The sequence below is a fragment of the Phyllosticta citriasiana genome, assembly GCF_038021145.1.
Source record: "Phyllosticta citriasiana strain CBS 120426 chromosome Unknown IWZ02scaffold_21, whole genome shotgun sequence".
NCBI lineage: Eukaryota > Fungi > Ascomycota > Dothideomycetes > Botryosphaeriales > Phyllostictaceae > Phyllosticta > Phyllosticta citriasiana.
Genome location: NW_027117298.1, coordinates 500,044 through 526,218, shown reverse-complemented (window position 1 = coordinate 526,218; position 26,175 = coordinate 500,044). Strand labels below are relative to the sequence as shown.

Below are 26,175 nucleotides of genomic sequence, written 5' to 3'. Positions count from 1 at the left end.
CTCCACAGCAATCTAACAGGCTGAACAGCCCTGGTGAGAGGTCCATGTTAGTAAACAGCAACGGAACGGTGCGCCCAAGGAATAGGATTGAGTCCAAGAGTCAGCCTTACAAGAGCCCGTTCATTCCAATCCGGCGCACAAGAGCGTCCACATGCCAAACAAGCTTCGTCGAGATCGATGCATGGTGACGGACTAGAGCCGTAGCATGGAGCTCTGGTGGGAGAGTGGATGGTGAGCGTGGGTCAGGCGGACATAGACAAGGCGGGCCAAACAGGATTCATCTTCTTGATGAATAGGTGGATTTGAAAGACCCAAGGCGGACAGGCAGTTGCCCACGAAAATTCGGTCCGCGCAACAGCCATGACGTCAAAGGTGTAAAAGGGGATGGGAGTCTATCACTACAGGATTCGGCGACCACCCGGAGCCCATGACTGTGGACGTTTGAAGAAGATGAAGAGAAAAGACATCATCAAACTTTTCAATGCAGAGAAAAAACTCCAAAGCTCCACGCAAGCCCCGACCAATCATCTTTTGAGGTCGCATTTTCCCGTCCTGGTAATGCATTCATCCACCCTCGGAAGGAAATTGCCTAAGACCAATTAAGCTTGCTATCTAGCGACTCATTCACAACGAACGACACGTCACAATTGTGGTCAAGCAGGGCTGAGCCAGAGAGCAAGACTACATGGTCTTAAAGTGGAGGGTTCGATGGGGGTGAGATAGGAAAATATTTCCAACTGTTTATCTGGTTGCCGCAGAGCAGCATTGGTTTTGCAGCAGGCGAATGCACGCATGTCACCCATTCACACTACCTTCAAACGTGTGCCATCATTTTCGTTTCTCCAGAGGGAACTAGTCGCCTCTTACGTTTGTCAACGGTCAGCCAGCCGCCTCATCCCGTCTCACGCGTCGTTCCGACGTGCCGTCTGACTTGCTTGGGGGTCCCCACGCATTGCTTGCTCAAATCCCAGTCTTTCCCGTGTTTTTTCTCAGCGGCAATTGTCGAGATGTCTTTATTGTCCAGCTTCTTGCACGCGCCTCTGGCGGACCGAGGCCACACCTCGACGAATCAACGGCAACTGTCATGACCCACACTCTCGCTGCTTCTATGCCGCTGCATGGCGAGACCCTGCTGCTGTCGCCATGACCGGAATCTTTTTGCGGATGGACGCTACCAGCGCCAAATCCGTACTCAACATTAAGCGCGTCTTGCATACCAGCCACCACACGGCAACAGTACGCGACCCTGTAAGTCACCAGTGGTTATCATGCCCGAGCAGTCCCTTCCAGTCCACTCGTGCAGTAGCGCAGCAACAGCCGCGGCCGCGGCCAGCCAGCCAGCCAGCCAGCCACAGCCCAGCGGATGCCGAGGCCGGCACCTGGGACGCGGCCAATGCAACCAGGGCCAAGACGGCGGGACGAGGCAGGGCAGACCGCAGGACAGGACGAGTGGAGCGTGATAGGGTACGGAGAGGGAAGGGCAAGGGCCGGATCGTCGATGAGGTGCAGGTCGCAGGTCCCCGTTTGTCCCATTGCGGCTAGCATACTGACTGACGCAGGTGGAAGCGAGCGGGCCAGCTGCCGACGGCAAAATGCGTGAACGAGGGAGAGTCGCCAGGGAAGATATCTGACGCCTATGGAATCCGCTGCAGACGAGCGTTTGGAAAGGCGGTTGTGGCGGTGAGCAGCAGCAGCAAACACGAACTACACCTCTCTGACCACGCACGCCGGGAGACGAGCACTGTCTCGAGACAGCTCTCCATAGCACACGTTCGTCTTCAACTTCAAATCAACAACCACGGTCTCGACGACAGGATTGACTGAACGTGCAAAAGCAACGCAAAAGCAACTCAACTACACTGGGGCGAGCACGAGACTCAACCATCTCCGTCCCTTGTCGCCGTCTTCCCATGCCGTCAACGAATCAACTCGGCCGTGTTACCTGTCACTTTTCCCCCTTTCCCACCTCCACGCCTGTGATCTGACCATTCGGATCCCGCACTTTGAACGGAGCAGGCCGTAACGGCCGCCCGCCCAACGACTGGTCCAATAAGCGAATTGGGACCCGCCCGTTGCAAATCTCCCGACGACGCGCGAGCGAGCCACAGAGCGACGGACAAAATGCAGGGCCAAAAAGAGCAGGGGTCGTATATTGATGTACATGCATCCGGATGTACAACGCCTTGACCGATTCGCTATACCACAGGCATCATTGTGCGGGCCCGTCGTCACCTCTGTTACGGAAAAGACCACAGCGAGCAATCGACTTGGCCGTTTCTGCTTCCAACCACCCACACCCTGCCTGTTGAACAACGTCCTTTTCTCTTCCACCATCAATCAACCAAAAACCCTCCTCTCGCGCCTCTAACAGTCCACTCACCACGACGCATCACCACCGGTGCCGCAGCAGCAGCGCATGGAGATCGACGCTTAGTCTCGCTTACCCCTGCGCCGCGCTGCCCGGCGCGCGTGTCTCGACCCCGAGCCTGTGGGGGCATCCGTCCGTCCCCCAACACGCAAACCCCTGACTCTCACCTACTCCACTCCACCCATCCACCCCACCCCTCTTTTTGGCCCCTGCCTCCGTACTGTTCCCCTGCGTCTCGGCCGTCTGTCGTCCGTCCGTAGTTACCACATTTCCTCTCGCGTGACGACGGCGCCAGATGAAAATTAGCTGTGCAATACGGCCGTCCGTCCGTCTCGGAGAACATGTGCCGTCTATTGCGTCTACGGCTACGTGCATACAACGGTACTGGTGGTGTCTTTGCCGCGCCTACCTGCCTACCTACCTAAACCATTTTGTGCCAGTGTGAGTGGCCAGGGGGGTCATTAGTCGGCAAGCCGACCGACCAACCGACCTCCTGCCACAGTGCCAAAAACAGCCAACAGCCGGCAACACCCGCTGCCGCATTCCCTTGGCCCCTGCCCGGCGCAAAAGAAGATCGACACGCCGTCTCGCGGAATTTTCCGGCATTAGCGCGTTGACGCGGTCGGTGACAGTGGTGGATGGAGTTTTGCGCTTTTTGTTGTTGTTGGCGGCGGCTTGGCTTGATTTGGTCTGGTCTGGCTTGCGGAGGTATTTTCTCGATTTGTTTGTTTGGGTTGTTGCTCGAGGGACGGATGGTTGGACGTGACTTGCCGCGCTGCCCGTTGCTGTCGTGCGGGCTTGCTGATGATCAATATGAATTGGCCTGGATGGAGTAGAGTGACGGGGGGGGGGGGGGGGGGGGGGGGGGGGGGGGGGGAGAGAGAGAGAGAGAGATGAGAGAAAGAAAGGTGCCAAGTTGCAACGACCTTTTCCTCCGGGAAGATGGCTGAGGTAACTCGCTTAGTACATACACTGCAATATGTACTTATGCACTCGTAGTCAGTGTATGGACTATCATACACACACCTACACGCCTACTTCCTCTAATCATGCTTAACGCCTTCAAAAAAGACTAAAAGATACATACACAAAGCATCCATTACAAGAATAAGGGAGACGGATAACTACATAGATGGATAGAAACGGAGAGAGAGAGAGAGAGAGAGAGAGAGAGAGAGAGGGAGGGAGGGAATCCGGCACACCAAAAAACAGTCAGTCGGCCGAGGCGGCAAATGACGACCTATTGTGTGCACAAGCAAGTGTGGTAGGTATATAAGTACTATATATGATTACTTAACCAACCACCACACCCTACCTACCTCAGCACCGCACCGCGTGTGGCAAGTGCTGCTTAGGCCGTTCACTGCACATGCTTATTTACCCGCTCCTACCCACACCTGTAGCTAACGCCACTTTTATCGTTGGCTCCGCTGTCTGGATGGATGGCTGTTATGTTCTGTCTTGCCGCGCGAGTGTGGGCTATGGATGAGGATGGATGTATAGGGTGGGTGAAGAGGAGGAGGTACAGGAGGAGGTAGAAGAGGAGGAGGAGGAGGAGGAGGGTTTGCTTGTCTGCTGTACATGGCACTACTGGATACATGCACAATGCATGACGCATAAAGATGTATGTGTGTGTATATATGTATCTATGTGTGCAGCAGCGCAGCTCAAACACGCTGTCTGTCTGTCTATCTGCAAAGCACCCAAAAGAGACATCAACCTACCTCTGTACACTCCCATCCCCCATCCATCCCATCCATCCCATCCTTACAGCTCTAAAACAGCGTCAGCACAAAAAAAAAAAAAAAAAAAAAAAAAACAATACCATCACAACCAAGCAAGGATTCCACCACCACCACTACTACTACCATCAAAACCCACCTATGACCTCCGCCCGCCTGCCCGCCCGCCCATGTCCTCTCAAAATAATTGCCTTAACCCTCATCTGGCTGGGGCTGGCTGAGATGGTGCTGCAGTGGGCGGGAACGCGCGCGGGAGAGCGGGAGGGAAGGAAGGACAGGGAGGGCGGTGGTAACTGGGGTACGTGGAGAGGAATTAATTGATTAATTGATTGATTGATTACGCGGCCCCTCCCTCCCTCCCTCCCTCCCCCACGTCCAACTTTGTTGTTGGAAAAAAGCGTCAGGCGCCGCTGCTCCGTGCTCGTGTATCCGCATGGTGGTGGGGTCAAGAGTGGCGGCGGGGGTTGTGTATCGGGTGAGAGCAACTTAGCATACATACTTGCTTCATTATACCTGCTGTCGACCACTACCGCTGCTGTTGCTACTCCCTCGTACAGTATCCTGCCGGCTCGCTCGAGCAAGGAAGGTGGGGGGTACATATCCGTACCTTGTAACTATATTTTGGGGTGCAACCTGCTTCCACAAATCTCTTTCTCATTCATCTCCTCAGCAAAGTGCCGCCGCGAGCGCAAAATTTGCAGCAAAAAGGTTAAAAAAGAAAATGGCAAACGGTCCCACAGCTACAAACAGCATTTGGATATAAGGTATTTCGCCGCCCGCTGAAACGCTTAAAGGAGAAGGGGAATAAGATGTTGGGAAGAAGTAGAAGACAGACATTTTGGTCGTGAGCTCGTTACAGATGGCTTCGTGTAGTTTTTTGTTCGGTCCCGCCAGTCGACCGAGAAGCAATCAAAAATGATCAGTGGATCCAGCGCCAGAGCAGCAAAGGCAAGCAAACGAACGGGAGTTGATCTTTTGATTTCGGGTCCGCGGCGGAGAGGAATGGCACCTGCAGTTGAGCTTTTGACGGTAGAAAATCAAGCGAATCTCCTCGAGCCCAGACCTGGATCGCCAAAGGGATCCTTGATGCCAGAAGCGCTCGTGCGTCCGCTGCTGCTGCTTCCGTTGGAAGTGAAGAAGGCCGCGTCCTTGCCCTCGGGGACCCAGATGGGAAAACCGTCTGGTGGCTGGGACTCGCCCATTGGCTTGCCACGCGTGTAGTCTGCAAGTCCACCGTTGATACCGGTGAGAGCCCAAGCGAAGACGGCTACATCGCGGATCGTGCGCATAAAGTCCGAGGCAGAGGGTCCACCAACTGTTGGGGCAACGGAGTTGTTCTGCGGCACTGGCGCCGAGATTCCTAGACGAGCAGCGTTGGCGTACGGGTCTGGGAGAGGGGGCAAGAAGACTGGCTCGGGAGCCCAAGGAGCGGCGAAGATGCCATTGTGCTGAGGCGTCTGTTGAGGATGGGTAGACGTGGGCATGAGGGGGCGAGCTTTGCGCAAGCAGACAACGAGACCGTCGGACGTGCACGAGACGACGGCTTCAAGCTCAATATCGGGATATTCGGCACTCGATGAAGACGGAGTTGCGCGCGAAGACACAGAAGAGCGAGGGCGAGGGATGCCCAGCAGAGCGGCATGGCGGTCGGTCGGGGGAAAGTTGCTCTCGTCGGACGAGTGTTGAGCGCCGCTGGACTGCGCCGCGCCGTGCGAAGAGGTCTGGGCTTCGGTCGAAGAAACTTGGACGTCCGTGTCGGTTCCTGAGGCACCCGAGAGGTTTCTCGTCGGGGTCGATCTCTCGCTGCTGTCATCCTCGTCTTCGGTGACATCGGTCATTTCCTCATCTTCAGTCTCGCCGGCCTCGGACTCGCTAGGCTCCCTGTGGGGATCCTGCACGCGGGGATCGCGGAACCAGAAGCGCATGTAGGCAATCGAATCGTTTCCCTTGGCCGTCTCCAGGACTCGGACGGCGTCTTCGAGGCAGTTTTCCTGAATGCAGTAGTAGAAGCTCTTGCCCTTCATCTGGTCGTTGGAGATGCCAATGACCTGTTCAATGCCACTGGTGGCGTACATGATGGTTAGGGTCCGGGTGAAGCGGTTCAGGAACAGGGCAGCGCGAGGCTCGTGGGTCTGATCAGAGTGTCCGAGGTCGAACTTGGCCGACAAGTGTGAAAGCATGTGGTAACGCGGGTCTTTGACCGAGGAGGAGAAGAGCTTGCGCACAATGGGAGCCTCAACGGCGCGCTCTGCACACGGGTTAGAATGACATGGTAAATGGAGGGGTGAGAAGCGTACTCTGGCTCGTCATGCCCCTGCGGTAGATACTGGTACAGCACACCATAACGTCGTAGCAAACGGAGAAACAGCATTCGCAGCCTACGTAGTTGCCATCACGGTTCTTGATGCGGCAGTAGGCGAGGACGGCGGCCTTGTCCAGCTTGACGCCGCGGCGGTGAAAGTCGCGAGCAAAGGGAGTTTCTTCGTCGTGGAAAAAGTCCCAGGTGGAATGGCCTACGACCTCGTCGGGGGTGTGGCCGAGAATGTCGACAATGGAGTCGGATGCGTAGAGGACCACGGCATCGTTGGAGAGGTCTGGCAGCAGGGTCAGTGATTGGGCAGTGAGCGAGGGCGCTAGGGCTGGCGAACCGTGGATGGTAATGAAGGTGGTCTCCATGGCGGCAGAAAGCACTAAGCGTCTCCGAATCTGGAAGGACTGCCTAATAGCAGCCGACGGTGATTCGGAGAAATTGAAGCTTGGGAGAAGAGGGTGGAGAGCAGCTCGAGCGGGCGGGCGAGCACGAGGAGCTAGCTGTGTGGGTGGGCGGCGAGAGGGTTGGGACGAGGACAGGGCAGGTTTTTGAAAGCGACGGAGGTCGCAGGAAGGGAAGAACGGCGGGACACTCAGTTGAGGAAGGATCACGTGCGATGCCTGGTCTGCGGTGGTCCGGGGAGGTTCAGGTCCAGGTCCAGGTCCAGGTCCAGTGCAGCCAGTCCAAGCCGGGTCGAGGTTGTGGTGGTCGAGGTCGAGGTGCGAGCGTGTCAGACAGAGAGAGAGAGAGAGAGAGAGAGAGTTTGGAGCCGACGCCAGAGCCAACGCCAGGATGAGGATTCGCGCGGGCCGCTTGCCCGCGGGACCAACTTCCCTTGTCCGCGGGCCCAGCTTCCCTTGTCCTCTCTGTCTCTCTCAACCCAACCTCGCTCGCTCGCTCGCTCGCAAATCGCAAAAAACCTCGACACAATATCAAATTTCATCGCCGATCCACTGCCCTCCCCTCCCCTCCTCCGTACTACACCGCGTTCCCTTATATTCCGATCTCTGCACCCCTCTGCCCATCATCCGCCCGTCCTCGCCATCGACGCCCACCCGACCCAAGACAAGACATCCGCCACGGCTCCCTTCCCAAACCGGCTCTGCGCATCATCTACACTTGAGTGACGAGTCACCACCTGGTGCTCCCACTTCCGCTCCAACTCGGCCACGGCAGCTTGTGCATGTCCAATAATTGCGCCCCACTCCTCGCCATGCAGACTCCCGCCGTGCCGCCTCCGAGTCCACCGGCCGGCCGACCACCCCCTTGTAGAAGAAAAAAAAAAAAAAAAACCTGCCCCCTCGGAACCCAGCTCCCCGGAGCGGGTGACCGCTCCCGCCTGGTCGAGCATCCACCGCCACGGGTTCGGAAAAGCTAACGACTTCATCTCCGCTGGACCCTGATCGTATACAGACACAGAGTCAATCCAGCGTCCCTGACCATCTCCCGTCGAGCCTCAGCCGTTGACTGCGCACAGTAATCACCTGCAACACTCTGTTTGCTGAGTCCTCGCGCCACTGCTGAGTGATTGCTCCGGATCTGCAGCCCTGCAGCTGCTGCAGCTGCAGCAAGCTCAACTCCGCGTCACCCACAACTTTAACCTTTTTTTTTTTTTTTCTTACTTTTCTTTTTTTCCTCCTCAGCGCCCACTACGCTCTGCACTGCGAAGATTCGCTCGCATGCCTAGCATTCTCGGCGAATTTACCAAGCTTTGTTCGCTACCGTGTGCTTGGTATTGTCAGGCCACTTGGGTCGACAATGACGTCGCTCATGCCCGTAACCACAACGGCCGCTGCCAACTGACTTGCGCCGGACCTCGAGCGTTTACTCATTTCCGCGCCCAATTGTGGTCATTTCCCCCAACTCTGAATGTTGGTGATGTCGCCCGCATCAAGGTTTGGTCAAGCTTTTCAAGATTGAGTCTGGCATCTTGGCACCGACTGCTCCCGGGAGATTCTTTCTTTTTTTTTTTTCTTTTTTTTTTACCCCCTCTTCGCCTCTCTTCGCTCGAGTCAACCTCGCTGACTGCTCAATTGGGAAGGCAAACCTTGTGGTGGGTGCTGTGCAATTCCAAATTAAGAGTTGCCACTGTGAAGTTTGCAACAACGGCACGACTCTGCCGAACTTTTTCGTGTGGGAGAAACAAGAGTTTCTGCGGCGAGGCGTTTTGCGCAGCAGCAGAGTCTACTAACATGTACACAGCCACTGATCCAAAGTCCAACGCCACACGGCGGAATCTACAGCAGGGATTCATGCTTGCTCTCAAGCCATCCCTGATTTTCCTCGGATGACATAACTGCGTGGTCATGGAGAAGGCTGCAACACGTGAGAATGCTGGTAGAAGTACCTAAATGACAGTGCTACGACCGTCCTTCACAACATTTCCTCCCTTTGCTTCAACAGGGTCGCGCTTGTCCACAGTATACTTACGTCGTCAACTACCTTGAAATCGCGGTCAGCCCCTGTTCGTCTCGTGAACCCCTTGCACAACCGAAGCCCACAACCCCATTCGCATCACTCGGACACAACAAGATTCACCGACAATGAGACACCGGGGCAGCCCTTCTCAATCACGCCCTCACAACACCACTTCCCTTCCTTCGCGTCCCTCCCTCCCTCCCCGCCGCCAACCGCTGCACGTCTGCTCGCCAAGGTACTTACTCTCTTTCCTCGTCTCAACTGACTGCGCGTCGTCTACATTCATCACGACCTACAGCAAACAAAGTCACCGCATCTGGACCGAAGTGGAGTCTGTCTGTCTGTCCGTCCGTCCGTCCGTCTGTCTATCTGGGCGATGATGGACTGGATAGAAGTAGTCAGAAGAAGAAGAAGAAGAAGAAGAAGAAGAAGAAGAAGACACGGGCAGGCGCAACATCACCAACCAACACGAGACAGAAAAAAACGTCAAGCAAGAAGATATCTTCTTCCCTTTCCTATCCCTTTCCTTCGTTTCCCCTCACTGTCTGTCTGTCTGTCTGTCTGTTTGTCTGTCTGCTGTCACCCACCCACTCACCACCACCAACCAACGAAAAGAATCCAGCACGACTACTCCTACTACTCCTGACTTTCCATTTCTCCTTTCCTTCTTTCCCTTCCCGCTGCCACTCTCTCACCACACAGAAAGCCAAAAACTCGCTCGCTTTTTTTCTTTCGCATCATTGTGATTTTCCGCTGCGCTTGCTTGCTTGCTCGCTTGCTCATTTCGCTCATTTCGCTTGCTCCAAGTACAAAACGGACGGACGTATGCGCTAACAACGAACAATAACGACAATGCCAAGACGGGCCGAGGACGGGAAAGAAACGGTCAAGCAAGGGAAGGAGGGAGGCGGTATGGAGGGGTGGGTGGATGGATTTGTTGGGGGGGAGGAGGAGGAGGAGGAGGAGGAGGAGGCTGAGAAAGAAAGAGAAAGAGAAGTAGTAAAAAAAGAAGAAGAGAGAAAGAGACACAAACTTTATAATCCCCGAAAAAAAAAAACAGAGCCAACCCTACAACAACTCATCCGCCACGCAGACAGACAAGACGAAGAAAAGAAACTCCAGCGGCTCTGACTACAGCGCGAAATAAAGTGAAGGAGAAAAGCGTCTCCCGCTTCTGTACGCCACGAGAGAATGAGGAGAGAAGAATGGGGAGGTAGAAAAAATAAAAGAGAGAAAAAATCTTTCCTTTCCAGCGACCAGTAGCGCACCATCAACGCATCAAAAAGAAAAGAAGACCTTCTTGCTTGCTTGCTTGCTTGCTTGCTTGCTAATGTGCGATGGACAAAAGAGAAAACAGAAAAGTGAACTCGGCGATTTGGGGCAAAAGAAACCAACCGAGTGAGTAAAAGAGGGAGAAGAAGACGGATAAAGAAAAACGCCATAACGCCCCGCGCTTCTGTGAGATGGATGGATGGATGGATGGATGATTTGATGGATGAATGGTTTGTGATGTGGTGATGCGATTGCCGACGGCGGGATTGGATGGAGGGCCCGAACGACGTCGTGGACCGACGGGGAAAGAGGAGAGGGAAATGTCCAACGACGCCGCGGCGGTTTGAAAGGATGCCTCGAGGGGAAAACAAAGAGGTATTAAAGTTGGGCAAGAGGGAGACGGAAAAGCGCGCTCGATCGAGGTTTGATGCGAGAGAGAGAGAGAGAGCGCTGGGCTCGGGTACCAATCAAGAGGAAGGACGGGAACGGAGCATTCAAGTTGACGACGACGACAACGAAAAGAAAAGGAGGCCCAGTATCGACAAGTAATGATGATCGAGAAGACATGCTTGCTTGCTTGCTTCGACGACGAATGCTACGCTTGCTTTTGTTCAAAAAACGGCAGCGAGGCCATTCTTCGAATGCCGTCTGCTAAATCTCTTGCGCCCCTTTACCGACTCGTTGTCTCCGCTGTGGTCCTTCCGCAAGTGTCTGGATGCCGGTATGTTGACCCCATCAAGCGCTGATTCGCCGCCTAGAGTGCTTGCTGGGCTTGAAATAGTTGAGCTCAGTTCGTTGAATGCCGAGTCGCCAGAATAGGAAGTTGCCATACTCTGAGAATTCGCAAAGTCTCTCGCCTGCTCCAGCGCGTCGAGCCACTCTTGGGCCATATACTTTGTACCTTCGGCGTCGCTGCCAATGATTTTGGGATCTTCGAAGATGAGGTGTTTGTCCTTCTAATTGGGGTCAGTCCAGCCCTCTACCGAAACAAGAGGTTCCTTACCGTGTCTATACACCACGAAGTCACTCCCTTGGAATCTTTGGAGCTTCTCCAATTTGTGCCTTCGACCAACAAATTCATCTCCATCTTGGCCTTTTTCTCCTCTCCGCCTGCGGCGGCAATGATGAGACGAGCGGCGGACGTGATCAAGACAAGCCTTTGCCGTTTCTTGGTCGTGCTGCCTGTAAAGAATCGAGAAAACTTTTTAGGTGTTTCTGCAGCTGGTTCTCCGTGTGGACTATGGGGTGCGGCGGTTGAGGTCACCATGAGGTTCCCCAATTTCAGTATGCGTTCGTTGTTGCGAGTCAGCACTGGCGACCAATCAATGTCAAGTTGACTGGGGGGTGGTAATTCCGTGATGACGCGCGCAGAGGGCCTCGGCGCGTTGGTCGAAGGTCCAGACGAGGGCCCAGGGCGGTTGCCGCTCAAAGCTTGCATGTGAGGGGGTATCGAAGGGGCACTCCCGTTCAGCTTGATGGGTTCGCGCGGAGGTGAGTATGGCTTCAGCCGCGGCGCCTTTTGCTTCCACAATTCCTTTCCCCAAAGAACGCCGTCGAAAAAGCGATGGTTTTTGATATGTTCAATTGGCAATCGCTTCGCTGGGTCGAGGACCAATAGCCGCTCCACCAAGTCCTTGGCTGCTTCTGGAAAAGCATCGGGAAAAGAGTATTCCAGGTTGACAATCTTTTGAAAGGTTTGGTACTCGTTGCCGGCCTTGAATGGAGGTCGTCCGGACAGGAGCTGGTATATTATGCAGCCAAAAGCCCACAAGTCACTGGCCTTGCATGCATTCTTGTCAGTCAGTAGTTCTGGACTGACATATTCTGCAGTGCCAACGAATGATTCTGCTCTGTCAGTCCCAGCACCTTCTAACGGGTCGTCGGATGCAATGTCTCCGTTTGGAGGCTGCTGGGGCCGCAGAATCTTGGCCGTGCCAAAGTCGGTAATCTTGACGTGCATCTGGTTGTCCAGAAGCACATTCTCCGGTTTGAGGTCGCGATGTATGATGCCTCGCTGGTGCATGTAATCAATGGCGTCCAAGATTTGCGCGCCATAGAACCGCGTGCATTCTTCGTCAAATGTTCCCATCTTTTTCAAAAAACCGAGAAGCTCCCCGCCGCTAGCAAGGTCCAAAACAAAGTAGAGAGAACGCTCATCTTGGAATGTGTAATAAAGGCGGACAATTCCAGGGTGTTCGGTGAGACGGTTCAGAGTGTCCTTTTCAATGTTGACATATTTAACCTTCTTCTCCTTTATAATGTGCCGCTTGTCCAAGACCTTAATGGCATATTCGCGCAAGGTCTGACGGTCAGTTGCGGCAAGCACTGTGCTGTAGGACCCTTCTCCAAGTGTTCTGCCAAAGTTGAAATCCTTGACTCCTTTTTTCACTGCACGCAAGACAGGCTTTCCGTTAGCATCCATCTCCTGCTTCACGCCAACGGCTGCTCCCTTGTCCTTCCACTCTTCGCTGCTAGCGGGTATCGAGTCTGACGCATACGCACCTGAGGGTCCGGGTCCGGTTCCGGGTCCCAAGGGATTTCTTCGCGATGCGCGGCGAGGGGGCATTGGGCCAGGACCATTGATGGGCATCTGCTGGTGCGGCTGGCGATAGGACCTGCTCGGCTCCCGCGTCGGGAGCCCCGCAGCCTGCATGGCGGCTGCAGCCGCTCTTGAGCTACTCCGACTCAGACCCGGATTCCCTGGCTGAGACAAACCAATGTCGTTATATCTGTATGAGCCCACGGCGGAAGTTGCGGAGCCGGACGAGGCATTGGTGTGGCTGTAGAGAACAGAGGCGGGGCGTGAGGATGACGTGTGGCCGGGGTAGCTCCGGTTCGGGCCTGGACCGGGAGGCTGTTGCGGGTACGACGACTGAGCCTGCAGCTGAGCCTGCTGAGCGATGGGCATGGACTGGCGGTGGTTGAGGCGAGAGGAGGGCGAGGGTTGTTGGAGTTCTTCTGCGCTTGACGTCGTCGGACCCACGGTGTGGAGCGAAGTTTGACTGGTCGAAAAGAGGTTCGGATTGAAGTCGATGGACGAGGTAGACGACTCGGTGGGTATGGGCTGCAGCAGGTGCGAGGCATCGGGGCGCTCAGGAGGAGGGGGAGAGGGGTCGTTTGATGAGGGTTCCGACAAGTCTGGGTGGTCGGCGGGGGTGGGACTTGCGGCCGTCGCGGTTGTGGTGGTGGTCGTCGTCGACTCGGGCGGCGCAGCGGCGGGCGGAGGAGAAGGGGTACTGTCGCTGTCCGGGTTTGCGATGCGCAAGCCCCCTAACGACTGCGACAGACTTATGTCGCCGCTCATGGCGGGCTAAGAGGGTCGGAAACGGGGGAGGATGGGTGTGGAGGAGGGAGGCGACAAGGAGTGGCTGCGGGCGAGTGGAGCGGACGAGAAGCGTAAGGTAGCTGAGGTAGACTGCAGTGGTAGCGTAGCAGGAGTCAGGCCGAGAAGGACGAGGGCAAGTCGGCAGTGCGAGGCGACATGCAGGCAGCGTCGGGGGCTGCGCAGGGGCAGCAGGGTCGCGGGAGAGCCGGACGGGACCAGCGGGCAGGGTGGTGAGGATGGTGAGAGAGAGATGGATGGAAGATGGTGTAGGGACGGGATCGGGAGCGTGGGTGAGCGTGTGCCTGGCCTGGCGCTGGCGCTGGCGCTGGCGCTGGCTGGCGGGCGCGGCGGTCGTCGACAGTTGAGCCTCTTGGCGCGCAACCCACGCACCGGGACAGGACAGGACAGGACAGGACAGGGCAGGGCAGGGCAGATGTTATTACTACATGTCTGTGTCTGTGCCTGGCCTGGCCTGGCTGTCTCTGTCTTTCCCTTCTATCGTGTTGCTCCCGGCCTCCAAGGGGTGTCCTGGTTCCCTCCATCTTGCACGCCAACAGACCCTGCTCACGTGTCCCTTGGCCGACGATGACGCCTATGACTTGACGACTCTTGGACGCTCCATTACACACGGCGCTGCATTGCATCTCTCCGTGGAATACGACAATCGCGACCATGGATTTTGGGAGCCCTGGGTGGCGGGAGGCCTCACCATTCTTCTCGTCGTCGTCCATCTCCTTCAACACCAACCATCACGTCGGCACCCCTGACTGCCGCGCTGCCTAACAGTGACGTCCACCCATGTACGTAAACTCTGGACGTGCGCCATCGAGCCCCAGAAATACCACGCACAGCAAATACCTGCGCTGCAATAAATAGCCTCCCGGTACCGCATACCGCCTCCTGCTCTGTCCGCACGGCTTCGTCCTCCAGCTCCGTCATCCTCGCCGCCCTGTCGTGTGCCGTTACCTCGAGCCAATATTGCCTGTTGTTGCTACTTGCTGCATGCTCACAAACGGCCGGCAAACAGTGGTCAAAGGTACCAACCACCTGCCCAACATCTCCTACATGTCTGGGGGTCAGAATCATCCGCATGATCCACTTCTTCTGAGGCTCCACTTGTACCTGTCGTCATTTGCTGCTTGTCCCTACCTCGGTTTCTGCTGCCCCCACGGTCTCCATCTCGATGCTGACTTTTCACCCTCTGTTCTCATGGCCCGTGACTGCGACATGTCAGTTTCGAGGTAGCCCCTTGTATTACATATCCACATGGCCGTCTGATCCGAAGGTCGACATTGTCAGGGCAGTCTCGACTCACTGTCCTGTCCCTATGGAGCCGCTGGCTCTTTGCTCGCTTGTGCAGTAAAACCAATGAGACAGTAACACCAAGAAAGAACGGCCTGCTTGCTTTCAGTGCTCCTGCTATCCCGGTGCAGTATGCTATCTACGATTCTTCGGCAGCCATGGCGACAGTCCCACTTGTTGACCGACCTATGCGTCCTCTTCTGCCAAGATACACACGTCTCGAGCGGCTTTCGTGGCTATGCTGCGGTGTCGAGCAACCGAAATCCGGCTCACGGCCCAGGACATTGAAGATGGCTCCAAGCGGCTAGCGGCAAGACGTGCTGCAGGGAACACCCGCTCTGCCCCCTGCAAAATCGCACCTCCCGAGAACCCTGGTCCACGTCTTCGTCGAGGTCCCGAACGCTCACGCGACGAGTCAATTGTTCATCCAGGCGCCCTTCACGGTCCTCAGGAATGCACTCTCGAGCATTCACAGGCAGAAGATTCCAAGGCCAACACCAAGGTCTCGGCGAAGCCTGAGCGAGCCCAGAGGACCATCTCCCCAAATGATGGCAGCAGTGAAGACGACTCGATATGCACGTCTGACCTGGAACGTCTCTCGACACACCCGACTCGCAGTCGACGGCTGAAGAAGCGGACCGCCAACCAAGCTCCATCGTTGGAGAAGGCTGGTCCTGGCGCTTCCACTTTGGGTAGGTCACTGCCCCAATACGATGGTTCACTGGATCTCCACAGAACTCCAGTGTCTTCTGCTCAATTGGGCGCCCGACATTTCCTCAACACCAAGCCGTCAGGCGGATCCGAACAGCAGCACGAACCTTGTCGGCCAGCTCCAAAACATGGAGATTCTTCCACGTCCCGAAAGTCCAGAGCTGACGAGTCAAGGACTCGTAAAACCAAAGAGCAGGCAACTACCAGCCAAGCCGAAAGTGCACACGCATGCCCACCAAAATCTTCGACAGAGACACGAGACTCTGTTGCGCAACGAGACTTGGATCTGTCGGCCCCGGATCACGCGGCCTCTGGCTCGGGCGACCCGATTCCCATCATCAGACTCCCCTCAAACTCCTCAACCCTGCACTCGTCCGATTCTGAAAGGAGGCGCCACTCCTTGCCCGCCGTGGCCAACGTCTCGCCCTTTGGAACCCTGTCTCGCTCCCCCAGTGTAAGTCAGATATCTGAGCACAGCAGTCGCAATGCATCAATCGGGTCTTCTTTTCTGTTCCGCAACACGTCGACTCCCGACTTGCTGCGGCCACTCCTTGGAGTTCCAAGCGTTGGATCCTCCAGCAGCAGGCATGCGAGTGCCGTTCCATCCAGAGAAAGCTCACCGACCCTCAGTGCCACCATGTTGGATCTAATCAATCGAGAAACCTCACCCCTTGATTGTCTCGAAAAGGAAACGCGCTCACAGATGGCCTGTGCGCCCTGCTCGATGAGCAGAGTTTCACCACGCGCATCTCAGGATACTCGAAGGCCGTTGTTTGAGCTGCGCATGCCCACCTTTGAATCACCCGAGCGCATGTCTCCGCCACCCCGCAGGGTCCCTCGACACCGCCACTCTCCAAGCCCCCGTCGACCCATGCCAACGTTTGCCGAGATACCGCATTCTAATTTCAGTTCTCTCGATGTCCTGCCCTCGTTCAGCTTTGATTCATCCCCTCCGCAGCCATCTGGTGGTTTCATCGAGAGGTATCCCACCGCAGCAGGATCACGTACGCTTCGCACTCTAAGCCCGCATCTAACGACTGCGTCAATGCCATCTCTGCAGCCACCCCCGGAGCGGCACTCCCGCCGGCGTGCATCCGGCAATGCCCACGTCCAGGTTGCTCGGGTGCACGCGCATGGCCGGACGATTCAGCAATCATGGTCACCAGCAGTCGACAGCGCGGCATCGACGGCCATGGCGGTTGCAACGGCTGCTGCCGCCCATGCTGCGGCCGCAGCCACAGAGTCACGGCGCAACACGATGGACATTCATCAACACCGACGGCCGCAGCGCCTGCGGTCCGTGTCTGCGAGGCTCTTGCCGCCTTGGCAGGACGAGCAAGAAAACTCGGGCCGGGCGGAGCGACAGGCCATGATGGCAGAGATCGAGGCTCGCAGGAGATATGTCGAGCAGACAAACGATGGGCGCATAGATCGCACCCCACCAAGCTTGGGCACGTTCGAGAGGAGGGTGTTTCAGCAGTAATGATTGGGTCTTGGCTAGCAGAGAAGGCTTGAATTAGAGACGGCAAATGTTGGGGACCGCATCAATTGGCATCTGGAGCATGAGTTTTGAGGATGCTGGTTGGTTGGCTGGGATTGGAGGGCAAAGTGTCAAGGCTGTGGAGTTTGGCTTATCCAAACACCTTATCAGGCATCCTAGGGCTAGCATAAGGTAATACATTCCCGGCAGACAGGGTTCGATATCTGACGTGTTAAGGCGTGGGCAGTCGAGGAGCAGCTGGTGGTGAAGCTGAAGCTTGAGCTTGAGCCGGAGCCGTGGGTGGTGGTGACGTACGTGTCGACCTGAAGGAAGTCCCCGCGTTTTACGAAGTGACGTTGCTACGTAAGGCAGGAACCGGAACGTCAGGACCCCTGCTTGCGCTGAAGGCTGTTGGTTGTGACGGTTCCTACTTAGCCTTCTTTCAACCCACCAAAAGCGCATGCCCATGTCATGCACGACAAAGGAGGAGCTCGTCCGCGGGTGACAAATGCGCAACAATGCCAGAAACTTCGATCCGAGGCCTGAAGCAACGTATACGGATGCGCTTCCCCTCGCACAGCCTCCACCGCCGGCTTCCCTTCCACCACGGCCGACCCTCTGCAGCCTCGCAGCCCGACTTCACCACCGAGCCCTTTGTCGCCGCCGCCGCCGCCGATCCCGACGCCGTCCCCGAGCCTCCTCGAGTCCCGGCCGTCAGCCGCTTCCCCATGGCCCATTTGTCGGAGCAGCTCAAGGAGCGAGGCAACCAGCTCTTCAAGCATGGCGACTACGTGGCGGCCGAGGCCCTGTACACGCAGGCCATTCAAAAGAATCCAAACAACCCGCTCCTTTTTACGAACCGTGCGAACGCGCGCATGAAGCTGGAGAGCTGGGAGCTGGCCATTGACGACTGTCTCAAGAGCATCGAGTTGTTACGGGACAACCTGAAAGCTTACACATTCCTGGGTAAGTGCAGCCGCTTGGGATTAAGCTTAAGTCGACGGGTTTCACGCCTTGGGAATGTGCCATAACGAAGGTCGCTGACTAGCCTGGATGCAGCACGCGCACAGCTCGCTTTGAAGCATCCCAATGAAGCTCTCTCGTCCGCTCTAGTTGCCTACGATCTTTGCATCAATTCCAGGTCCCCCACGCGCGATGCGCAGACAATATCGGCGCTTGTCCTGCAATGCAAAAAGGCCAAGTGGGAGGGAAGGGAGCGCGAGCGGCTGCGGCGTAAAAGCCCCTTGCTGGCGGAGCTCGAGGACAAGATCGAGGCGGCCTCGAATCAGGAGCTCAAGTCGATCAACGAAAGGGCGGACAAAGGGGATCTGGGCGAAGTGGCAGCCATGGAAGAAAGAGAGGAGTTGGCGAAGCGTACAGCACAAAAACTCGAGGACTTGCGCAACATTTTCGCGATAGCCGATCCGAACAACATGGAAAAGAGGGAGGTACCGGACTATTTGATTGACAACATCTCGTTTGAAATCATGCACGATCGTAGGGCGCTCTCTTTCGTTTTATGGCCACTGCTGACTCTTTTGCAGCCGTCGTGACGAAGACTGGTCACTCTTACGAGCGAGCAACGTTGATAGAGCATCTCAAGCGCAGTCCGTACGATCCACTGACTCGTGAGCCTCTCCGGATTGAGGACTTACGAACGAACATCTTGCTTCGCGACGCATGCAACGACTTTTTCGAAAAGAACTCTGGGTGGGTCTACGACTGGTAGAGAAAGAGTGAGCATGGACATGGGAAAGGCATAACAAGGCGTTTGGGAGAAAGATGGGCCCAGCGACGGAGAGGATGGCGTTGGCAGAACATCTTCTTGTTTGGATACCCCCTTGAGGTACTTTTATTTTGTAATCGCAGGTGTCATGGTGGGCACACTCCGCCCAAGTGCATCACTGCCTTGACTTTGGGATTGTACAAAATACTTGAAACCTTGCACCTCTCAAGGATACGTATCATAGCATAGCATTGCTTTTCAAATGCAGCTGACATGGCGAAGACTCAAGCGGAAACTTGAGCGCGTGAGCAATTGATGGACTCAGACGGTTTGGCAAACATCTCTAAAACCATGGGGGGCGGAGTTCTTGCATCTAAAAAGAATAGTCAAATCATATGAAAATGCTTTTGGCAAATGAGAGCACAACAGCTGCAAGTCTTTGTGCCGGGAGGAGGGTTGATTTCGGGGAGTGTGGTCCAAGCGCGAACCCTTGTCGGTTAGTCAGCCGCTAAGCGAACATCGCGAACCCACAACTTCCGAAATCTTCGCAAGTCGGCGACGACCGCAAGAACGACATCACGACGACCGACCTCGACGACCAGACAAGGTGCGTAATCACGCTCAATCCGACGGCGCCGTCTCGACCCTGCGATTTTCCAGCTTTTCAGGCTGCTGCGGTCGAGATTGAGCTCGTCGGAAGCCATTTTTCTCACGGCTCGCCAGGCTAACGGCTGCAACAACAGATGGGTGCGCTCAAGTACGTCGAGGAACTTCAGAAGAAGAAGCAGAGCGATGTGCTCCGCTTCCTGCTCCGCGTCCGCTGCTGGGAGGTATGAAGACTTCGACTCCCCATCGCCTCGCTCTTCTCGAGAGAGAGAGAGCGAGGTTGACATCTGGTGTTACTCGTTGAACTTTGCTGAGAGTGCACCAATTTGCAGCTTCGCCAACTGAACGTCATCCACCGCGCCTCGCGCCCCTCGCGCCCCGACAAGGCTCGCCGCCTCGGATACAAGGCCAAGCAGGGCTATGTCATCTACCGCGTCCGCGTCCGCCGCGGTGGCCGCAAGAGGCCCGTCCCCAAGGGTGCCACCTACGGTACGTTTGAGCGAGCATAAGCAAAAGCGACGAGCAAATTTTGCAAAGAAAGGAGCTCGATTGTTGGAATGGCTAGCTAACGGACTGGAATTACAGGCAAGCCCACCAACCAGGGTGTCAACCAGCTGAAGTACCAGCGTTCGCTCCGCGTCACCGCCGAGGAGCGTGTCGGTCGTCGTTGCGCCAACCTGCGCGTCCTCAACTCGTACTGGATCAACCAGGACTCGACCTACAAGTACTACGAGGTCATCCTCGTCGACCCCCAGCACAAGGCCATCCGCCGCGATGCCCGCATCAATTGGATTGCCAAGCCCGTCCACAAGGTACGAATTTTTTGGGAGCTGTCAACAACTTGGATCGTTTTTTTCGCTGACCTGGCTCGCAGCACCGCGAGAACCGTGGCCTCACTGGCGCCGGCAAGAAGTCGCGCGGCATCAACCGTGGCCACCGCTACAACAAGACGTCGGCTGGCCGCCGCAAGACCTGGAAGCGCCACAACACCCTCTCTCTCTGGCGCTACAGGTAAACGCCTTCGCGGGCGTAGCTTGTCGTCATGCGAGCGGGTCAATCTGGGGACGGTGTTGGTGGGAGTTGAAAAAAAGCATCGTCAGCTTCGACAACATCAACAACAATGGGTTCTTCGACTACTACTACTGCTGCTGCTACAACAAATTTTGCGATGCAGTAGAGCGTGCTACTACTGCTACTGCTGGTCATCGTGCGTTGAGGAGCTGCTGGAAATTCGCGAGGTGGTCCTTCATCAGCAGGTAGCAATGAATGGACAATGCCACCACCACAACCACAATCACCTCCACCTTTTTACGAGGATAGTTAATGACTGGGACCGGGGTTTCTCTTTTTCGGGGTTTCTTCACTTCACGACTGTCCAAAAACCGCTCCCCGGCTGTGACTGAATGATTTCGATGTGATTTCAATGTCTGAGATGAGCAAGTGCCTCTCTCTCCTCCCATCAACCAACGAACGTCGACTTGATTCAGCATCGAATTAGCCCAGCCAACCTGTGTAAAAATAATTGCCAAGCGCCCGCCCTCCAACCCCAACTCCCTCCTCCCCACCCATCTGCCCACAACTCACGCCGTTCATTCTCTCCCACCCCCCACCCCCCCGGCCGCCGCATGGCTCAACTGCAGTCAGTCACCCTCATTTCCGCCCTCCTCCAAACCATTCATCATTCATCGTTCAGCCCTGTCCAGTCCAGTCATGCCCTCCACATGCCATACCAATCCACCACCACCACCACCACCACCACCAACTCTTACTTACCCTCATCCTCACCCTCTGCCTCACCCTCTCTCCCCTCCCAAGCCAAAAAAAAAAAAAAAAAAGAAAAAGAAAACAAAAGAAAAGAAAATAAGACCCAAGCCACCACCACAGACAGACAGACAGACAGACAGACAGACAGACAGACAGACAGACAGACAGACAGACAGACAGACAGACAGACAGACGGCCAGTCATTCAGACGCGCAGGGAAACAGGGAAAACAGCAAAGGACCGAGAAATGGGGGAATGAGAAGTGAGACGCGAGAAGCGAGTGAAAGACACACTGACAGACCGACCAATCGACCAATCGACCAATCGACCAATCGACCAATCGACCAATCAATCAATCAATCAATGAGCAGACTCGCTGCTTTGTCGTCATTATTCGCGTCTCCGATTCGATTGATTGATTGATTGATTGATTGTTTTACGTCTTGCTGGAGCCATAGGCTATCCAAGACGGAGCTAACTACAGGGGATACCGCGTACGTTTGTAAGGTGAGTAGGGATGCCCGGCTGAAGAATCTCGTACGACGAAGTGTAATTCTCGGTGCAATGTCGGTGCAGGGTTGTTGCAGATGGATAGTTTATCCAGGCTCTTTTCGGGCGAGGGGGGGCTGAGAACTGGCCTTCCCGCCGTCGTCCAAGTGGACGGGTGGCATGAAGCAAGAGTAATGAAAGGAAGGGGGACGGGAAGAAGGCGTACGCAGAAAAGTAAATATGGTGTGGGGTGGTAGGTGAGGCAGATTATATATATGCTCTGCTGTAGCGTTCTAGTGCTATCCCCAATAGCACCGTTTTTGGTTAGCGTTGTACAACACCTTTCTTGGCACCTATAAAGGTGAAAAAAGCGGGTAAGGTTTTTAACCAGCAGCGTACATCTTCTAGCCGGCTGGCACAGTTGGCTAACACTTATCACAGAAAATAAACAACGCTATAGAACCTGGGTTTAATCTGCGCCAATGTCACTCATAATTCGATCTGGCCCTGTCGCCGCCGTCGGACGACCGCAAGTCGACATCATCGCCAATGATGGAGCTCTGCATGCCGCCCTGGCCCAGGTGTGCCATACGGACGAACAGCGTCGAGCCCTTGCCTTGCCGCCAAACGGTCGTCCAATCATTGTCAGGAGTGGGAGGGTTCGGCCGGAGCAGTTACGGAGTGGTCGTCCAAGCTATGTTAACGCCTTCCTGATCCAGAGGGCTGGGGTCTTGGTGGAGGCTCTGCATGAGGTGGAGGAGGGGTACGGGCCTGGAGGGTGTCGGTTGGACTGCGGACGAAGGGGTCCTTTCCTAGATTGTCTTCGGTTGGAGGGGTTCTGGGGTGGTGCCTGCGGGAACTGTAAGTGGAGGGATCATGGAGCTCGTTGTTCGCTCCACCAGTAGAGCTCAGAATGGATCCTCTCTTCTTCTTTTTACTCTTCTTTTCCCTTAGTCTACTGTTTGCATGTGCCATGCCCTAGTAGATACCTTCATCCGATGTATGAATTCAAGTATGAATTATTAACCGACTTCTCCTTAGAACAGCTCTCTATAGGGTATAGAGGCTGTTTTCCCTCTATTATTATTATACGCCTTAAGCGCTTCCTACATAGCTTCTCTCCTAGCAGAGCTATAGAGTGGGCAGTCGCTAATGAGATGTTGTGGTGTTTATCGGGCGGTGTTGTTACAGCTGCAGGCGTCTCCGATTCGATATGGATGAGATGAATCAATCCTATTGGCCATCCCTCTGTATTTTTCGATCAGAAAGTGCGTGCGTGCGTGCGTGCGTGCGTGCGTGCGCGCAGTGAGTGCTGCATGCGGGGGAAGGGAATTTATAGGTGAGGTGTTGGGTGGTGAAGGATGGGGGATGCCGGGATGGCTTGAATGGCTGGCTGTGTAGCTGGTTGGTTGGGTTAAGGCGAGCATTGCTTCTATTTTTTTTTATCGCTGCGTGTTGAATACGCTAGAAAAGGAAAAAGGTTCGTGTAAGGTTTGGAGTTCGAACAAATCGATTGGTAAGTGGGGTGTGGTCTATCTTGGAGTCCAGGCGCCTTGCTATGTATGTGTGATAGAACGGGAGGGGGTAGAAGATTAGTGATGGATCCGTAACGCCCAAGATTTGAAGGGGAAGAGAAGAGGTATACCCATCCATCCATCCACCCGCGTAACGCCAGTCGTCCGTCCGTCCGTCCGTCAGTCCGTCCATCATGTTCCCTCCCAAAAAAAAAGGAAAGAATAAAAAAAATAAAAAATAAAATCTTTGCACCAAAGGTAGGCAACCAAACGCAACACCACGCCCCCCCCCAAAAAAAAAAACATGGCTTTCACTCACGGCTGCTCTCCCTCCATCTCCCTACTCCTCCTCCGCCTCTCTTCCTCCTCCTTCTCCACAACCCTCCTCTTCTTCTCCTCCTCCACCCTTTCAAGCATCTCCCTCCTCCTCGCATCCTCAAACAGACCCCTCGCCTCCCTCTCCGTCCCCCATTCCCCCCACCCATCAGCCCCAAATACCTCCTCTTCAACACCCCTACACACGTCTCCCCACGCCAACCACTCGCCGCGCTCCGTCCACACGCCGCCAGCCCCGCCGCGGTGGTCGGCGTGGAGTTCGCGTTCGCGCTGGCTTTCCCAATGCGCGTGGGCATGGGCGCGAGCATTAGCGTCGCCGGTGGATGTGTTGGTGGAGGTAGTAGACGCCTCGTCTTCTTCCTCTTGCTCAGCCGCAGCAGCAATCTCATTGCTCAGCAACGATCGAAACGTCGTGCGCCGCATGTGGCGCCGCAGCAGCGCGCGCGCGTAAGGCGCGAACCACAAGTGGCGGTATATGCTGTCGCGCGGGTCGAGGTGCGTGAAGGAGGGCGGCGTCGTGGTGTCGGTGCCTGGATCGATGCCGTCGATGTCCTCTGTGCCGGCGAGGGAAGGCCCGGCCGACGCCGAATTTTGCGGCGGTTGTTGCGGCGTTTTGTATAGCGGGGAGAGGCGGTGGTGTGGTTTGGAGGGGGACAAGAATTTGGTATTTGCGTCTGTGTTTGAGGTAGAGGAGGAGGTTTGGGGAGAAGAGTATGAGGCGTGGAGGGAGCGGGTGTCGACGTTTCCGCTCCCACCATGACCACCATTGCTACCGCTCGCCCACAGCCGTGGCGGGAAATGCAGACTGGCAGGCGCCGCGCCAGTGAGGAGGTTGCGCGCGAGCGGCAGCGCCGACCACGGCACATCGGCGGGCAAGTCATCCAAGCCAGGCGTCAAGGTAAGCGGCGTCGTAGCATTATCGGGAATATCCTCACTCGCCTTGTCAGCAGGGGGCAGAAAAAACGGCGAGGGCAGCGCCTCCAGGGCCGGCGGCAGCGTGTGCATGTGCGGATCGGGTAAAGCGAGCGCGTCGTCGGCGGCTAAGAATTCGACGTCGCCGTTGAACGAGTGCGGCGCCGACATGGATTGGAACAGCGCGCTGCCGTAGTCGAGCCCAATGCCGTACTCGTAGGCCCGGCCGGGCGTGATTGTCAGGTTGCGTCGGCGGCTCGTTGGCGTCCCTGCCGTGCCCCCTGACGCGCTCCTCTTCCCCCTGAGGAACTTCGTCTGTTCGTACACGGTCGAGTATAGCCACTCGCGCACGCGGCCCGCGGGCCCCAGATTGGCGCGCCGCACAGCCTCGCGCGCCTGTTCCTGCTCGCTGTACATGATTTGCAGCGCGTGCTGCAAGTCGTGCGCGCCGCCCGCGCCGGTGCTCTTCTGGCTCGCGGCGGCAAAGACGGCGCGCAGGTCGCGCGCAGGGCCCATGACGATGCCCGAGTTGAGGAACTTGGGGTTGAAGATGTTGGAAGCGTTTTTCCCGCCGTTGTTGGCGCTCTCCCACACGCCCGGCGCATCGGGCACCGCGTCGCAGGCGACATCGACATCGCCGTCGTCGGCGTAGTGCCAGCAGTGCGTGTCGGCGGCAAACAGGACCGTCTGGCGGAAGCGCTGCTGTCCGACCGCCGCACGCACGCCATATGTCTTCTCGAGGCGGCGGTTGGCGTCGGCCGTGACGCGCAGGTACTGGCGGACGAGGACGGACGAGGGCAGCTGGAACCAGGCTCGGTAGCCGTCGGCAACGAGGATCAGATCGTCGTCGCGAATGTGGCGATCGGCCAGGTGCGCGTATATGCTGCCCACGACCGTCGCCGTCTGGTCCTTGCTGCTGTACCCCAGGATCGTCGGCGGCGGGTAGTCGAGCAGCATGGTCGACAGGATGCTCCGGCAAAAGTTGGCGTCGGATTCCGCGGCCGGGATCAAGAGGCGGAAGGTTGGTCCGTTTTTGGCTGTGAAGGGCAGAGGCTCCAGCGATGGTGTCGCTGCTGCCCCTGCTGCCGCATCATCGGTGGTCGTCGTCGTCGTTGTTGTCGTCGAGTCGGGCGGTGATGGCCCAGGCGACGACACGGCCTCTGCACTTGCTGTGCCATGGACGCGACGATCGTCCTCTGCGCGCCACAATTCATCCCCCTTGAGCCCCGAAAAAGTAACAGGCTCCAAGTTCTGCGTCCAGCATCATCCATTAGCACACGCAAAGTGGAAAAAACAGGACCACCAAAAAGTCTGGTGATCAACAAGGGCGAAACGAGAATTGAACCCAAAAAGAGGGTCCCCCTTTTCCCTGCGCCCTAACGCGGGGGCCAACAGAGTTGGAAGGAGGAGAGGGGAAAGAGAGGAAAATTGGCTCACCGACACTGAATACGACCACAGAAGCACAAGTGTGACTGTGGCGAGGAGTACTGTCAGGAAGAGATGCCGTCCTTTTCTCCCCTTGACGACCATCCACAGCGCCTCGGCGTAGTGTCGGAACCACGGGAACGCGCTGCTCTCACCATGCTCGGGCATGGTGACTCCACACAACAATCGCACAACCGAGCGATAGAAAAGAACCAACAAGAAAAAGAAATCGTTCAGCCCATTGGGCCACTGTCCTGGTGGTGTTGGCGTGATGTAGTTAATATGTCTTGCGGGTTTGACCAGACGAGTGAATGGTCCGGGGCGTGACGAGGCTCGACCGCGAGTCAAGAATAGCCAGGGCGAGACGAACTCTGCGCTACTGGCGGCGGGTCGTCCAATGAAGTCCTCGGGCAGGCAGGCAGGGAGGCAGGAAGGCAGAAAGACAGGCGGCGGCGGTTAGGTTAGGTTAGGCCG

At 56.2% G+C, this 26,175-nt stretch overlaps 9 protein-coding genes across 9 annotated transcripts; 6 read left to right on the top strand and 3 right to left on the bottom strand.

The window, feature by feature from the left end:
* Nucleotides 1-983: 983 nt before the first annotated feature.
* IWZ02DRAFT_155818 (uncharacterized protein) lies at nt 984-2,070 on the top strand. The gene is made up of 3 exons (XM_066761991.1): nt 984-1,509; nt 1,560-1,770; nt 1,836-2,070. The coding sequence occupies exons 1-3, from the start codon at nt 1,364-1,366 to the stop codon at nt 1,983-1,985; spliced, it is 507 nt and encodes a 168-aa protein (XP_066617886.1). The 5' UTR covers nt 984-1,363; the 3' UTR covers nt 1,986-2,070.
* Nucleotides 2,071-4,928: 2,858 nt separating this feature from the next.
* On the bottom strand, nt 4,929-6,999 carry IWZ02DRAFT_155693 (uncharacterized protein). Its single transcript, XM_066761989.1, has 3 exons — nt 6,759-6,999; nt 6,408-6,704; nt 4,929-6,358 (listed from the first exon to the last, which is right to left on the bottom strand). The coding sequence occupies exons 1-3, from the start codon at nt 6,784-6,786 to the stop codon at nt 5,148-5,150; spliced, it is 1,536 nt and encodes a 511-aa protein (XP_066617885.1). The 5' UTR covers nt 6,787-6,999; the 3' UTR covers nt 4,929-5,147.
* An 858-nt stretch (nt 7,000-7,857) lies between these two features.
* Nucleotides 7,858-8,963, top strand: IWZ02DRAFT_155691 (uncharacterized protein). The gene has a single exon (XM_066761988.1). The coding sequence runs from the start codon at nt 8,101-8,103 to the stop codon at nt 8,710-8,712; it is 612 nt and encodes a 203-aa protein (XP_066617884.1). The 5' UTR covers nt 7,858-8,100; the 3' UTR covers nt 8,713-8,963.
* A 1,538-nt stretch (nt 8,964-10,501) lies between these two features.
* Nucleotides 10,502-13,693, bottom strand: IWZ02DRAFT_155698 (3-phosphoinositide-dependent protein kinase). Its single transcript, XM_066761990.1, has 2 exons — nt 11,115-13,693; nt 10,502-11,067 (listed from the first exon to the last, which is right to left on the bottom strand). Exons 1-2 carry the CDS (start codon nt 13,413-13,415, stop codon nt 10,723-10,725), a joined length of 2,646 nt encoding a protein of 881 aa, XP_066617883.1. The 5' UTR covers nt 13,416-13,693; the 3' UTR covers nt 10,502-10,722.
* Nucleotides 13,694-14,829: 1,136 nt separating this feature from the next.
* IWZ02DRAFT_155616 (uncharacterized protein) lies at nt 14,830-17,207 on the top strand. Its single transcript, XM_066761987.1, has one exon. It carries the CDS (start codon nt 14,977-14,979, stop codon nt 16,930-16,932), a length of 1,956 nt encoding a protein of 651 aa, XP_066617882.1. The 5' UTR covers nt 14,830-14,976; the 3' UTR covers nt 16,933-17,207.
* A 450-nt stretch (nt 17,208-17,657) lies between these two features.
* Nucleotides 17,658-18,658, top strand: IWZ02DRAFT_386993 (uncharacterized protein; the record flags this gene model as incomplete). Its single annotated transcript, XM_066765509.1, has 3 exons — nt 17,658-17,895; nt 17,989-18,426; nt 18,474-18,658. 3 exons carry the CDS (start codon nt 17,658-17,660, stop codon nt 18,656-18,658), a joined length of 861 nt encoding a protein of 286 aa, XP_066617881.1.
* A 740-nt stretch (nt 18,659-19,398) lies between these two features.
* On the top strand, nt 19,399-20,276 carry IWZ02DRAFT_386871 (60S ribosomal protein eL15; the record flags this gene model as incomplete). The annotated part of the gene is made up of 4 exons (XM_066765497.1): nt 19,399-19,485; nt 19,594-19,750; nt 19,847-20,073; nt 20,136-20,276. 4 exons carry the CDS (start codon nt 19,399-19,401, stop codon nt 20,274-20,276), a joined length of 612 nt encoding a protein of 203 aa, XP_066617880.1.
* A 595-nt stretch (nt 20,277-20,871) lies between these two features.
* Nucleotides 20,872-21,530, top strand: IWZ02DRAFT_155540 (uncharacterized protein). The gene has a single exon (XM_066761986.1). The coding sequence runs from the start codon at nt 20,972-20,974 to the stop codon at nt 21,446-21,448; it is 477 nt and encodes a 158-aa protein (XP_066617879.1). The 5' UTR covers nt 20,872-20,971; the 3' UTR covers nt 21,449-21,530.
* Nucleotides 21,531-23,343: 1,813 nt separating this feature from the next.
* On the bottom strand, nt 23,344-25,323 carry IWZ02DRAFT_387046 (uncharacterized protein; the record flags this gene model as incomplete). Its single annotated transcript, XM_066765515.1, has 3 exons — nt 23,344-23,638; nt 23,774-23,894; nt 24,171-25,323. Coding segments are annotated over 3 exons (1,569 nt in total), but the record flags the coding sequence as incomplete, so codon positions are not given.
* Nucleotides 25,324-26,175: the final 852 nt, after the last annotated feature.

Bases quoted from the DNA above. Each gene is read 5' to 3' on its own strand.
- IWZ02DRAFT_155691 (XM_066761988.1), top strand. From the start codon at position 8,101: ATGCCTAGCATTCTCGGCGAATTTACCAAGCTTTGTTCGCTACCGTGT.
- IWZ02DRAFT_155616 (XM_066761987.1), top strand. From the start codon at position 14,977: ATGCTGCGGTGTCGAGCAACCGAAATCCGGCTCACGGCCCAGGACATT.
- IWZ02DRAFT_155818 (XM_066761991.1), top strand. From the start codon at position 1,364: ATGCCGAGGCCGGCACCTGGGACGCGGCCAATGCAACCAGGGCCAAGA. The intron at 1,510-1,559 runs GTCGCAGGTCCC...TGACTGACGCAG, and splicing joins GGATCGTCGATGAGGTGCAG to GTGGAAGCGAGCGGGCCAGC. The intron at 1,771-1,835 runs GTTCGTCTTCAA...AACGTGCAAAAG, and splicing joins GACAGCTCTCCATAGCACAC to CAACGCAAAAGCAACTCAAC.
- IWZ02DRAFT_155693 (XM_066761989.1), bottom strand. From the start codon at position 6,786: ATGGAGACCACCTTCATTACCATCCACG. The intron at 6,705-6,758 runs GTTCGCCAGCCC...CCCTGCTGCCAG, and splicing joins CACCTTCATTACCATCCACG to ACCTCTCCAACGATGCCGTG. The intron at 6,359-6,407 runs GTACGCTTCTCA...ACCCGTGTGCAG, and splicing joins CAGGGGCATGACGAGCCAGA to AGCGCGCCGTTGAGGCTCCC.
- IWZ02DRAFT_155698 (XM_066761990.1), bottom strand. From the start codon at position 13,415: ATGAGCGGCGACATAAGTCTGTCGCAGTCGTTAGGGGGCTTGCGCATC. The intron at 11,068-11,114 runs GTAAGGAACCTC...GACCCCAATTAG, and splicing joins CTTCGTGGTGTATAGACACG to AAGGACAAACACCTCATCTT.
- IWZ02DRAFT_155540 (XM_066761986.1), top strand. From the start codon at position 20,972: ATGCCCTCCACATGCCATACCAATCCACCACCACCACCACCACCACCA.